This window comes from Neoarius graeffei, chromosome 26 (genome assembly GCF_027579695.1).
Source record: "Neoarius graeffei isolate fNeoGra1 chromosome 26, fNeoGra1.pri, whole genome shotgun sequence".
NCBI classification, from domain to species: domain Eukaryota; kingdom Metazoa; phylum Chordata; class Actinopteri; order Siluriformes; family Ariidae; genus Neoarius; species Neoarius graeffei.
The window spans coordinates 44,185,830-44,200,092 of NC_083594.1; the positions used below are offsets into that span (position 1 = coordinate 44,185,830).

The 14,263-nt window shown below is 41.4% G+C and overlaps 2 protein-coding genes across 2 annotated transcripts; one reads left to right on the forward strand and one right to left on the reverse strand.

Moving 5' to 3' along the window:
- Nucleotides 1–29: 29 nt before the first annotated feature.
- si:ch211-160o17.6 (protein FAM107B) lies at nt 30–7,566 on the forward strand. The gene is made up of 4 exons (XM_060910201.1): nt 30–69; nt 194–338; nt 6,596–6,740; nt 7,001–7,566. Exons 1-4 carry the CDS (start codon nt 30–32, stop codon nt 7,094–7,096), a joined length of 426 nt encoding a protein of 141 aa, XP_060766184.1. The 3' UTR covers nt 7,097–7,566.
- Nucleotides 7,200–9,536, reverse strand: b3galt6 (UDP-Gal:betaGal beta 1,3-galactosyltransferase polypeptide 6). The gene has a single exon (XM_060910636.1). It carries the CDS (start codon nt 8,872–8,874, stop codon nt 7,870–7,872), a length of 1,005 nt encoding a protein of 334 aa, XP_060766619.1. The 5' UTR covers nt 8,875–9,536; the 3' UTR covers nt 7,200–7,869.
- Nucleotides 9,537–14,263: the final 4,727 nt, after the last annotated feature.

Sequence of the window (14,263 nt, forward strand, 5' to 3'; positions counted from 1 at the left end):
AGTTTTTATTTTCTGTCCCCCATCTGAAGATGGTTTCACCAAGAAGTATAGAGAGAAATTATCATGCAGGTATTTTTTTAGCTTTAAATTCTATCTAAATTCACTGACAACTTTAACAACACCAATAAATTAAGATATAGATGAATTAACCATCGATTTGAATTTATTTATTGATTTATTTTTTTAATGTTAGAAAACTCCAGGTCTGAAACTGTAGCTCAGCAGCAGATAATGGAAAATCAGGATCATCTGATTCGGCCGAAGAAACTGTTGAACCCTGTTCTAGAGTCGCCAAGCCACCGAATGCTGCACCGAGAACTTCGGGTCAGCCAGAGATGGTGAGCTAATAGTTTTAATATCCACTAAACATTAATATACTGTACATACTATTATAAAGTGTCATATTCGGATCTCCATCAGTCCTTATGATACACTGTTAAGCAATGTTTATTTTATTAATAAATGCATGCCCCACATTAGAGGTATTACACTGTGTCAAATTAATATACTGAAACAGTTATATTATGTACAATATATACTTCATTTTATTCTATCCACATTCACTAGATATGAGCAGTCGCGCACTCTGATTGGCTACACTACTACTAGGACATCAACTCATATACTGTGAGTAGAGAAAAACAAAATGGCGGCGCGTGTTGCTGAACCAACCGAGGACGAAATAAAAACTTGACTCGAAAACAAAACCCCAAAAAAGCAACAAAATATGGAATAAAAGTATTTGATGATAAGAATGTATCTTTTATATTTTTCAAGAATTATTATTATAGCATTTTTCACAAATTGTTCCTGTCATTTCGCTGGTTTGTTTACATTGTAAGCGGAAATAATTTTGTCGGATGTTTTGTACAAAGTTTTTATTTAATGAATTTGCAAAAAATAAAAATAAAAAATGCCCTGTTTCTCAAAACCCAGTGAATGTGGATAGAATAAAACAGTTATTCCACTCAATTCGTTGTACATGGCTTATAGTCAACTCGGAGCTACGCGCCTCATCGGCTATCAGCTTATTTACGACCTGATTTCATGGAATAACTGTTAAATGTTCTTGGCTTTGCAAAATCTCATCTCATCTCATTATCTCTAGCCACTTTTATCGCATATATTCAGCATTTCTTGTAGACACTTTGAGGCAGGATATAGTATATATTTGAGGCTCTTGTGTAGATCAGTGATTTGATAAGGAAGATTAACTAAGAAGGTCTGATCTGGTGTTTTGTTGACCTGCCTAAATCCTCAGAACATATAACTATAAGGGATGGCCTCTTCACCAGGGCATGACTTCTAATCTGGGGTGAAGCGAATAGCCTGTCTGAGCTGCTTTAGCTGTGGAGAAATTAGCCAGTGAGCCTGACTACAACACTTACGCATCCCTGAGGGAGAGCAAAGCCAAACAGCTTATCATTTAGGAAGCTGGCTTGTGTTTCCGATCGACTGCTAAACACAACCCCAATTCCAAAAAAGTTTGGACAATGTGTAAAACATAAATAAAAACATAATGTGATGATTTGCAAATCATGGAAACCCTATATTTAATTTTAGAATAATAGTGCAAAGACAATATATCAAATGTTGAAACTGAGACATTTTATTCCATCCATCCAACCATTATCCATAACCGCTTATTCTGTGTATGGTTGCGGGTAAACTGGAGCCTATCCCAGCTAACTATGTGCGAGAGGCGGGGTACACCCTGGACAAGTCGCCAGATCATCACAGGGCTGACACATAGAAACAAACAACCATTCACACTCACGGTCAATTTAGAACCACCAATTAGCCTAACCTGCATGTCTTTGGACTGTGGGGGGAAAACAGAGCACCTGGAGGAAACCCACTCATGCCTCTTTTCCACCAAAGCAGTTCCAGGGCTGGTTCGGGGCCAGTGCTTAGTTTGGAACCGGGTTTTCTGTTTCCACTGGCAAAGAACTGGCTCTGGGGCCAGAAAAACTGGTTCCAGGCTAGCACCAACTCTCTGCTGGGCCAGAGGAAAGAACCGCTTACGTCAGCGGGGGGGCGGAGTTGTTAAGACCAACAACAATAACAAGACCGCGAAAAATCGCCATTTTTAAGCGACGAGAAGCAGCAGCTGTACAAATGCGAAGTCATCCATTATTATTGTTGTTGTTGTTGCTGCCGCTGCTGCTTCCGTGTTGTTTTTGCTTCGATATTCGCGCTAAGGTTTATGCAAACGTAGCAAAGTAACTGACGTATACAGCGATGTAATGACATGTCTCCTCTTAGCACTGCGAGCTATGGAAAAGCAAACTGGTTCTCAGCTGGCTCGCGAGTTGAACGAGTTGTGAACCAGCACCAGCACTGGCCCCGAACCAGCCCTGGAACTGATTTGGTGGAAAAGGGGTATCAGACACGGAGAGAACATGCAAACTCCACACAGAAAGGCCCCTGTCGGCCACTGGACTCGAGCACAGAACCTTCCTTCTGTGAGGCGACAGTGCTAACCACTACACCACCGTGCTGCCTTATGCAGTTTTCTAATCAGCCAATCCTTTGACAGCAGCACAATGCATCAAATCATGCAGATACCAATCAAGCGCTTCAGTTAATGTTCACTTCAAACATCAGAATGGGAAAAAATTGTGATCTCAAAGTGTGACTTGCTTTCTTTCACTGTGGCATGGGTGTTGGTTTGAGCCAGCTGGACTGGTTTGAGTATTTCAGAAACTGCTGATCTCCTGGGGTTTTCACACACACAGCAGTCTCACAGAATGGTGCGAAAAGCAACAAAAAAAAACATTTAGTTGAGTGAGTGACAGTTCTGGGCGGCACGGTGGTGTAGTGGTTAGCACTGTCGCCTCACAGCAAGAAGGTCCTGGTTTGAGCCCCGTGGCCGGCAAGGGCCTTTACGTGCGGAGTTTGCATGTTCTCCCCGTGTCCGCGTGGGTTTCCTCCACAGTCCAAAGACATGCAGGTTAGGCTAACTGGTGACTCTAAATTGACCGTAGGTGTGAATGTGAGTGTGAATGGTTGTCTGTGTCTATGTGTCAGCCCTGTGATGACCTGGCGACTTGTCCAGGGTGTACCCTGCCTTTCGCCCGTAGTCAGCTGGGATAGGCTCCAGCTTGCCTGCGACCCTGTAGAACAGGATAAAGCGGCTAGAGATAATGAGATGAGAGGAGTGACAGTTCTGTGGGTGGAAACAAACACCTTGTTGATAAGAGAGGTCTGAGGAAAATGGACAGATTGATTCGAGCTGCCAGAAAGGATATAGTAACTCATTTAATTACTCTTTACAACCGTAGTGAGCAGAAAAGCATCTCAGCATGCAACAGCAGAAGACCACATTGGGTTCCAGTCCTGCAGCCAAGAACAGGAATCTTAGAATCAAGAATAAGTTCCTATTAAGGTGGCCAGTGAGTTTATAGCATATTGAATACAACAACTTCTTTAAAGGAAAAGGCAACTTTTGTACAAAATCACCACAAATAGATAGATAAATATATAAAGTAATCGATCATGGAATTTATAGAGAAAGAACAGACCGCGTAACAGTATCTTTTAACTTTTAATAATATGGGCTTGCGCTGAGCTCAGCGAAGATGCGTTCCGCCATATTGATCTACTGCGTGACGTCATGCGGCCCACCACTGAAAAGAACTCTTCAGTGCTTCATGGTAATAAGGTAAAAAACCAGTACAATCGCTTCTTCAAAGTTTCACCAAATGGTTTTATTTATGCAACTTAAAGCTCATAATACTGTATAACTTTGGTTGAGTAAAAACACGGAGCAAAAACATGGCTGAATCCTGAATGACTCCTATTTGGATTTGTCCTACCAAGCCTACTGCACATGCGTGAAGCGGCTCGGCTCGGTTTTCCCTTTCGGGCGCTCTCGTTTTCTGTTAGAATTTGGTAAAGGAAAAAAATATATATTATTTACCAGCTTACCGGGTCCATGAACATAAATCTGACAGCTGACAAGGTCGGGATATAAACGAATCGAATACAAGCCACCCGCCGGGACTCCTAATCACAGTGATCTGCTTGTAAAAACTGTTTTCATGGGCCCAGTGATGTCACAGATCAGAGGGAGGCGCATTAACGAAAGATTCTGATTGGTTTATAGTTGCCCACAATCTCAAAATGGCTGACTCCTCCAACTTCGACTCCTCGTGTCAATTCATGATTTCAAAGTTAAAAATATTTTTTCATGTTCGATATATAATGGAAATAATTAACGGAATTGATTACGTATATGTTTTTCTCCTATTACACACCTGGTTTTGTACAAAAGTTGCCTTTTCCTTTAAAGGGGACATGTTATGAAAAACTCACCTTGTCAGTGCTTGTGCACATACAGTACATTTGGGTATCTAGAGTGCCTGGCAACTCATAAACTCTGAAACAAGACACCCGGTCCGCTTCTTTTGTTCTGCCAATTTCAGAAAACATGAGCTTCAACAAGCCCTTCAGATTTGGCTCTCATTTCTGTGTCATAAGCAGAGCTCATTAAGGATTATACCACCTCTTCATCTGAGCATCTCCAGTCATGGCTTGAGAACTGCCTTTCTAAATGAATATTCATGACAAAAGCGCTACCTGATTGGCTGGCGGAAGAGGGGGTGGGGTGAGCAGTGGCTCATTATCATTTAAAGGAACATAGACTCAAATCGGCCGTTTTGATCAGAGCTGTTTAGACAGGGTAAGAAGGACGCTGTGGTGTTTTATCCTTGTGGTATTTTGACCAAAGCATGTCACAGACATTTCATTTTGACCCCAGGGGACAGTGTCAGCATGTGAAAAAGGGGTGTAATAGGTTACCTTTAATGAACCAATTCTCAAGCTGGTGAGGATCTAAACATTACAGAAATTGAAGTGATTGAACATGGGCACACAGAACCACTTGAGCAAAGCTTTCTGTATGAATTGGCTTCCAAGTGACCGCAAAGATACACTGGTGTGTATGAATCTTATCTTAGGGTGTATTCAGACCAGAATAGTTCGATAGTTCACTTGCTTTGGTCCAAACCAAATGTTTTTTTTATTTTTTCATTTTGGTGCGGTTCGCTTTCACACTGTACATTTTAGTAAGCGGACCAAAATCTGTCAACAAAGCCACGCGCCCTGAGGTCGTTCAGCTATTGGTCAGAGACGACACGCGCACAAAGCGTTAAGTTCAAAAGTAGTCATGGAGGCTTTCCGTGCTGTTATTCTTTTTAATGTCATCAAAGCTATATGTTTTTTCCAGTTTTTACTGTTTTCACAATTGTGCGATTACTATGCTGTTGTACAAGTAATTTATCAACGACGACGACAAAGGGCAAGGCGGCTACGGAGGATAGCGCTGATGAGCGCACATCATGTTGTGACAGTTCTGGCTCTTCACGCAGTAGATGAATTTCTTTTTTGCGTCGCTAGTACCGCCACTTTTTGAAAGAATGTCCCTGATTTTAATGTAGGTCTGACGGAGTTTCTTCACTTTTAGCCGACATTGTTCTGGGGAGCGCGTGAACCCCTTCTCCTTCATTTTCTCACTGAATACAGCAAACATGTCGGCATTTTTGTGTGTTCTCTCCAAAAGCTCAGATATGTGGACATCTGCCCATATATCCACAAGGGTACGTGTTTCTTCCTCGGCCCACGTTTGCCCCCTACTCATTTTTTGTACTCTGTAGTCTAGCCTACCACTGGTCTGAATGACTGAACAACTGTTGTAAGGTTCCCTTGACAACCGAAACAGTGTTTGCACTTTGCGGTGGAGCGCCAAGACTCTGTTTCCCATAATGCTCGACAAACGACAGAAGCTCCCGAGGTACAAAAAAGCAAAACTGTCGGATTAGGTCCGGTCTGCTTTCACACCTCCAAAAGATCTGCACCAGGGTTCCTTTGGTCCAGACTGAGTCCGACCTTGCAGCTCGGTCTCGGTCCGCTTGTTTGGTCCGGACCAGAGTTCGGTGGTTTGTATTCAGACCAACCCAAAAGGTCCGGACCAAGGGAAATTTGGTTCGTTTGGTCCGGACCAAACAACGTAGGTGTGAATACGCCATTAGGCTCAGTTTAACTGCTTTTAAGCATTGAACTGCACCTACACTATATGGCCAAAAGCTTGCGGACACCTAACCGTCATACCCATCCATCCATCCGTTATCTGTAGCCGCTTATCCTGTCCTACAGGGTCGCAGCCTATCCCAATTGACTATGGGCGAGAAGTGGGGTACACCCTGGACAAGTCACCAGGTCATCGCAGGGCTGACACATAGACAACCATTCACACTCACATTCACACCTACGGTCAATTTAGAGCTACCAATTAGCCTGCATGTATTTGGACTGTAGAGGAAAACGGAGCACCCGGAGGAAACCCACACAGACACGGGGAGAACATGCAAACTCCACATAGAAAGGCCCTCGTCGGCCACTGGGCCCGAACCCAGGACCTTCTTGCTGTGAGGGGACAGTGCTAACCACTACACCACCGTGCCGCCCCATCATACCCATATATGTTTTTTTGCCAATTTTTTTTTTTTTTAATGACGCTACTTGTTTTAAGAACTTTTTTAGAAAGCTTGATGAAAAGTTATTCTTCTTGTGCGATGATGTGCTGAGTTTGCAGGGGGCTGTTGCCTGCTGAGAAGTGTGAGCTGCAGAGGGTGATGGAGCAGAGGAGGCTGGCACAGCAGAGGGAGAGAGAACAGGCTCAGAAACCCCTCAGTGATCTGGAGCAGGAACTGAGCAAGAGACGACAGAGATTACTCATGGTACGAAGACTTCTCACTGAATCCAAGCGTACGAGAGCTTACTCAGTCAATATTTTTACTGTTCCAGGTCCTGACACTTAAGGAAATTCCAGATGAAGGTTCACTTTAAATCAAATCAACATATTGAACCACAAGTTGATTATTTACTAAAACCCTACAGTTTTTGATCCAAACTGCATCTTCAATGTGATCATAGATAGCACTCAAATAGAAGCTTTTGCCCAATAATGGACTAATCTGTGATTATGCTCTTTCCTCAGTATGAACTGGAGGAACAGAAGAGACAAGATGATCTGCAGAACGTACCCGAGTTCGTGCACATAAAGGACAACCTGAGACATGTCCGTGTGTCGTGAATTGATCCCAATCATTTGGACTTTGCTCGCAATCGTCATAGATCTGATTAAGAAAACTTCTTTATTGTAAAAGTTCCTTAACAGAGGTTCAAATCAGCAGAGGTGGAATTTCATTAGAATTTTATTATAATAAAATAACGTGATCAAATGCACTGGGTAACAAAAACATTTGATAAAATAACATGGAGGTATAATCTGTGGTTCAGTAGTAACATTTGAGTGTGTTATTAATACAGTACACTGGGAAAACATCGAACGTACATAGTCCTGCCTGCTACAGTATTTTAGGGACAGAGCTAGCTGAAATAGAGATAATATTAGTGACGTGAGATTCATCTTGTCTGTTAAAACCCATTAAATTAAGAAAAGAGATGGAGGGGAGAAAGAAGGTATACAGCAGCTGAAATATTCAAATTTGTGAATCCATTTCTGTTGTCACTTTTATACTGCTGAGCTTTCTGACATCTGTTGTTCCGGTTATTTCTGCACAAATAATGTCTTGCTCATGGCATTGGTGCAATCCAAATAAATAATACATATTACATAAATGTAGGCCTTTTTTTTTTCTTATCCACAATGCTTGTTGTCCATTTTGAGTTGTCTCTGCAAATCCAGTCGGCGTCGAGCACTGCCATATTCACACCTGGATTTTAAAAGCGCTCCCCAAAGCTACAGAAGCGGACTCCAGGTAAGTCCAGGTAATCTGCTGGCTGGTCCAGTTCAAACCACAAATAAATAAATAACACTGAACGTGCGCGACAAGATCAAGGAAGTCAAGGGATACCGTCTTTGCGCTGGCAGCACTGTGATGGTGGAACGTTCCAGTCATAAATATATGACAGGCGGAGCTTCACTTCCTCCTTGCACAGATGTCCGTCCCTCTGGAGCGTCTGGTGCTTCTCGAGCATGTCCTCCAGACTCTGCTTGTGCGTGACCAAATACTTATTGCTGCACCCCCTCGACTTATACTCGGTATCGAAGCGTGGGTCGTGCAGCCGTTTCACATCGACGGGTGCGAGCCAGGCGCCCAGAGAGACGTCCTCGCTCTGCCACGTCTTCAGGTAAGCAGAGTTCAGGTGAACATAGCGCACTAGGTCTGCAGAGAGAACGTAGCCACCGCCTAAAGCGTACGGTATGTAATAGTCACACAACTCCCAGGCACTCTCTCTCCACTTCCCGGCTGTTTTCACACGGCCTCGGCCAGAGAAAAAGCCCCAGTAAAGGCGTCTGGGGTCCTTACTCTTCAGCTCTTCCCTGAGCAGATCCAGACGGGCAAACGTATCGTCGTCAGCCTTCAGGACGAACTTGAAGTCCAGTTTCTGATCGAGCCATGAGTAGGCGTGAATCAGCTTCAGCGTCAGGTTCTCATAGGAGTCACGGAGTTCAGGTAAGATAAGGAGGTCTCCGTAACGTGTCTGCTCCGCCTCTAGATTCCGCATGTCCTCGGACGGCAAGCCCTCGGTGCCAATGGCGAACAAAGCAAGCACATCAGGGTCAGTTTTGGAGAGCCAAGTGCTGCGAATGATGCTGCGTCGCTCTGTGTATTTTGGACCTGTAGTGATGAGGACCACCAGGAAAGCGGAGATCTCCTTGGTGTCAGAAGGTGAAGCCGGACGCCTGGGTCGGGGTCGGGTGTGCGGTGCAGAGCCAGGCGAGTCAGGAGGTTTTAACGTCTCTGAGGTGCACTTGGCGAGGAAGAGGAGGACGGTGGCAAAGAAGCACAAGACACCGAGCACCAGGGCAGTCTTGTGGCGGCACACGAGCCGGACAAAATTCATGGTGTTACAGCTGGACAGAAAGAGATGAGAACTCACTGAGTTACACGGCTGAAATTCATGCACTGTCTATGGTACAAAAACAACAAGATCTTGACGAGACATAATTTGGAGCAGATCATGAATAGAAGGAGCTCCCTCTGGATCAAGCTTCCGGTCAGTGACATTTCATACAATCCCCACAAGGTGTCCAAAACAAAATCATCATGAACTGAGAAAAAAAACGCATCAGTGATGCTGCAAAACAATATTTAAGATAAATTTACAGTCAAGATGTGCAAGCAGATGAACAACAACAAAAAAAAGGACAACTTCTATTCTTCCAAGTTTGCAGGTGGAAATAAAATCACACACAAAAGCGTTAACTTTTTGTTTGTTTGTTTACCCGGTGCACCGCTTTTTGACGCTTTTATGATGTTCTCTCGTGCATTGTTAGCTTGAGGCTAGCAATCTACCAAGGCACAGCTAGCATAGCTTAGTAAAGCTAAACAGCACAATAACACCGCCAGCCTTTTCCCCTCAGTACCCAGATTAATAACCTTGTCACGAAATAGCTCCAAGACCGAGCATGGAGTAATATTTCGGAAAACTTGTTCAGCCCGTCATTGTTTCTCCTCAGACTCTGTGCACAGCGGCGCACTGACAGGAGGCTGCTAGCTTTACATTAGTGATGACGCAGGCAGGAAGCGAGCGGGCGTCAGAAAGCGTGGACCGGCCACGAGCCTACTAAATAGTATGTAAGAACAGTACCAACCATACAGGCAATGCTGCATCCTACTGTACTAAACAGTATGGACAAATACATACACCACAATAAGCCCTCTACAGCATACTACCGTACTAAACAGTACGGACACATAATAATAAGCCCTCTAGAGCATACTAGACTACTAGACAGTATGTACAAATAATATACACCACAATAAGCACTCAGCATACTAGATTACTAAACAGTATGGACAAATAATATACACCATAATATGCACTCTACAACATACTAGACTACTAAACAGTATGGACAAACAATATACACCATAATAAGCACATACTAGACTACTAAACAGTATGTGGAAATAATATACACCACAATAAGCACTCTAGAGCATACTAGACTACTAAACAGTATGGACAAATAATATACACCACAATAAGCACTCTAGAGCATACTAGACTACAAAACAGTATGGACAAATAATATACACCACAATAAGCACTCTAGAGCATACTAGACTACTAGACAGTATGTACAAGTAATATACACCACAATAAGCACTCAGCATACTAGATTACTAAACAGTATGGACAAATAATATACACCATAATATGCACTCTACAACATACTAGACTACTAAACAGTATGGACAAACAATATACACCATAATAAGCACATACTAGACTACTAAACAGTATGTGGAAATAATATACACCACAATAAGCACTCTAGAGCATACTAGACTACTAAACAGTATGGACAAATAATATACACCACAATAAGCATACTGTTTAGTAGTCTAGTATGCTCTAGAGTGCTTATTGTGGTGTATATTATTTCCACATACTGTTTAGTAGTTTAGTATGTGCTTATTATGGTGTATATTGTTTGTCCATACTGTTTAGTAATCTAGTATGCTGAGTGCTTATTGTGGTGTATATTACTTGTACATACTGTCTAGTAGTCTAGTATGCTCTAGAGTGCTTATTGTGGTGTATATTATTTTGTCCTTACTGTTTTGTAGTCTAGTATGCTCTAGAGTGCTTATTGTGGTGTATATTATTTTGCCCTTACTGTTTTGTAGTCTAGTATGCTCTAGAGTGCTTATTGTGGTGTATATTATTTGTCCATACTGTTTAGTAGTCTAGTATGCTCTAGAGTGCTTATTGTGGTGTATATTATTTCCACATACTGTTTAGTAGTCTGGTATGTGCTTATTATGGTGTATATTGTTTGTCCATACTGTTTAGTAGTCAACTTATTGTGTATATTACTTGTACATACTGTCTAGTAGTCTAGTATGCTCTAGAGTCTAGAGCATACTAGACTACTAGACAGTATGTACAAGTAATATACACCACAATAAGCACTCAGCATACTAGATTACTAAACAGTATGGACAAATAATATACACCATAATATGCACTCTACAACATACTAGACTACTAAACAGTATGGACAAACAATATATACCATAATAAGCACATACTAGACTACTAAACAGTATGTGGAAATAATATACACCACAATAAGCACTCTAGAGCATACTAGACTACTAAACAGTATGGACAAATAATATACACCACAATAAGCACTCTAGAGCATACTAGACTACAAAACAGTAAGGACAAAATAATATACACCACAATAAGCACTCTAGAGCATACTAGACTACTAGACAGTATGTACAAGTAATATACACCACAATAAGCACTCAGCACACTAGATTACTAAACAGTATGGACAAATAATATACACCACAATAAGCACTCTAGAGCATACTAGACTAGACAGTATGTACAAGTAATATACACCACAATAAGCACTCAGCATACTAGATTACTAAACAGTATGGACAAATAATATACACCATAATATGCACTCTACAACATACTAGACTACTAAACAGTATGGACAAACAATATACACCATAATAAGCACATACTAGACTACTAAACAGTATGTGGAAATAATATACACCACAATAAGCACTCTAGAGCATACTAGACTACTAAACAGTATGGACAAATAATATACACCACAATAAGCACTCTAGAGCATACTAGACTACAAAACAGTAAGGACAAAATAATATACACCACAATAAGCACTCTCGAGCATACTAGACTACTAGACAGTATGTACAAATAATATACACCACAATAAGCACTCAGCATACTAGATTACTAAACAGTACGGACAAATAATATACACCACAATAAGCCTCTAGAGCATACTAGACTACTAAACAGTATGGACAAATAATACAGTAGTGCTTGAAAGTTTGTGAACCCTTTAGAATTGTCTATATTTCTGCATAAATATGACCTAAAACATCATCAGATTTTCACACAAGTCCTAAAAGTAGATAAAGAGAACCCAGTTAAACAAATGAGACAAAAATATTATACTTGGTCATTTATTTATTGAGGAAAATAATCCAATATTACATATCTGTGAGTGGCAAAAGTATGTGAGCCTTTGCTTTCAGTATCTGGTGTGACCCCCTTGTGCAGCAATAACTGCAACTAAACGTTTGCGGTAATTGATGATCAGTCCTGCACACCGGCTTGGAGGAATTTTAGCCCATTCCTCCGTACAGAACAGCTTCAACTCTGGGATGTTGGTGGGTTTCCTCACATGAACTGCTCGCTTCAGGTCCTTCCACAACATTTCCATTGGATTAAGGTCAGGACTTTGACTTGGCCATTCCAAAACATTAACTTTATTCTTCTTCAACCATTCTTTGGTAGAATGACTTGTGTGCTTAGGGTCGTTGTCTTGCTGCATGACCCACCTTCTCTTGAGATTCAGTTCACAGACAGATGTCCTGACATTTTCCTTTAGAATTCGCTGCTATAATTCAGAATTCATTGTTCCATCAATGATGGCAAGCCGTCCTGGCCCAGATGCAGCGAAACAGGCCCAAACCATGATACTACCACCACCATGTTTCACAGATGGGATAAGGTTCTTATGCTGGAATGTACTGTTTTCCTTTCTCCAAACATAGCGCTTCTCATTTAAACCAAAAAGTTCTATTTTGGTCTCATCCATCCACAAAACATTTTTCCAATAGCCTTCTGGCTTGTCCACGTGATCTTTAGCAAACTGCAGACGAGCAGCAATGCTCTTTTTAGAAAGCAGTGGCTTTCTCCTTGCAACCCTGCCATGCACACCATTGTTGTTCAGTGTTCTCCTGATGGTGGACTCATGAACATTAACATTAGCCAATGTGAGAGAGGCCTTCAGTTGCTTAGAAGTTACCCTGGGGTCCTTTGTGACCTCGCCGACTATTACATGCCTTGCTCTTGGAATGATCTTTGTTGGTCGACCACCCCTGGGGAGGGTAACAATGGTCTTGAATTTCCTCCATTTGTACACAGTCTGTCTGACTGTGGATTGGTGGAGTCCAAACTCTTTAGACATGGTTTTGTAACCTTTTCCAGCCTGATGAGCATCAACAACGCTTTTTCTGAGGTCCTCAGAAATCTCCTTTGTTCGTACCATGATACACTTCCACAAACATGTGTTGTGAAGATCAGACTTTGATAGATCCCTGTTCTTTAAATAAAACAGGGTGCCCACTCACACCTGATTGTCATCCCATTGATTGAAAACACCTGACTCTAATTTCACCTTCAAATTAACTGCTAATCCTCGAGGTTCACATACTTTTGCCACTCACAGATATGTAATATTGGATCGCTTTCCTCAATAAATAAGTGATCAAGTATAATATTTTTGTCTCATTTGTTTAACTGGGTTCTCTTTATCTACTTTTAGGACTTGTGTGAAAATCTGATGATGTTTTAGGTCATATTTATGCAGAAATATAGAAAATTCTAAAGGGTTCACAAACTTTCAAGCACCACTGTATACACCACAATAAGCAAGAGCATACTAGACTACTAAACAGTATGGACAAATAATCTCATCTCATTATCTCTAGCCGCTTTATCCTGTTCTACAGGGTCGCAGGCAAGCTGGAGCCTATCCCAGCTGACTACGGGCGAAACCTACACGGCACAAAACAGTACATAACTTTACAATCAGGGACTTTTTTAACTAAAAAATAAACAGTTAAAAATGTAATTAAAAGCAAAAAATTAAATTTACATAATATAATTCAAGTATTATGGTCATTAATGTGTACAATAACATTTTGGCTATTAAACATTTCAGTTGATTTAAGCACTGAATAATAAATGATTCTAATCATGTAAGGTTATCACCTTTTTAAAACCACTAATTTAATTGAAAACTGAAACCCCACTAACTAGCACAAGGATCCAGGATGATCCCAATAACCCACTTTTTTGAGAACCAAGGATCTAGATCATTTAGACTGATCAAGAATAGGGAATGTAGTGAAAGGTGCATGCATCTAAAAATGCTTCATTCATTATACACGACACAGATTGAAAGATGTGGCTCAAGACAAAGCATTCATATGTAACCAAGATTAATGTAAAATCCCCCCCCCCAAAAAAAAAAAAAACTTTATTTTTACTTTCAGTCAGTATGGTAGTAAGTTTGTTGAGAAAACCTGGTAGCAAATATCTGACCAGGTTTACGACTTCTGAAAGCAAGTATAAAGTGGCCCCGAATTTCTTCTGGGTTCTCCGGTTTCTTCCAGCTGTTCAAAAATATGGCGCTAGGTAGATTGGAGGCTCTAAA

Excerpts from the sequence above, each read along its gene's own strand:
- si:ch211-160o17.6 (XM_060910201.1), top strand. The coding sequence starts at position 30 with ATGGTTTCACCAAGAAGTATAGAGAGAAATTATCATGCAG. Across the intron at positions 70-193 it reads AGAGAGAAATTATCATGCAG|AAAACTCCAGGTCTGAAACT; the intron begins GTATTTTTTTAG and ends TTTTAATGTTAG. Across the intron at positions 6,741-7,000 it reads GACGACAGAGATTACTCATG|TATGAACTGGAGGAACAGAA; the intron begins GTACGAAGACTT and ends CTCTTTCCTCAG.
- b3galt6 (XM_060910636.1), bottom strand. The coding sequence starts at position 8,874 with ATGAATTTTGTCCGGCTCGTGTGCCGCCACAAGACTGCCCTGGTGCTC.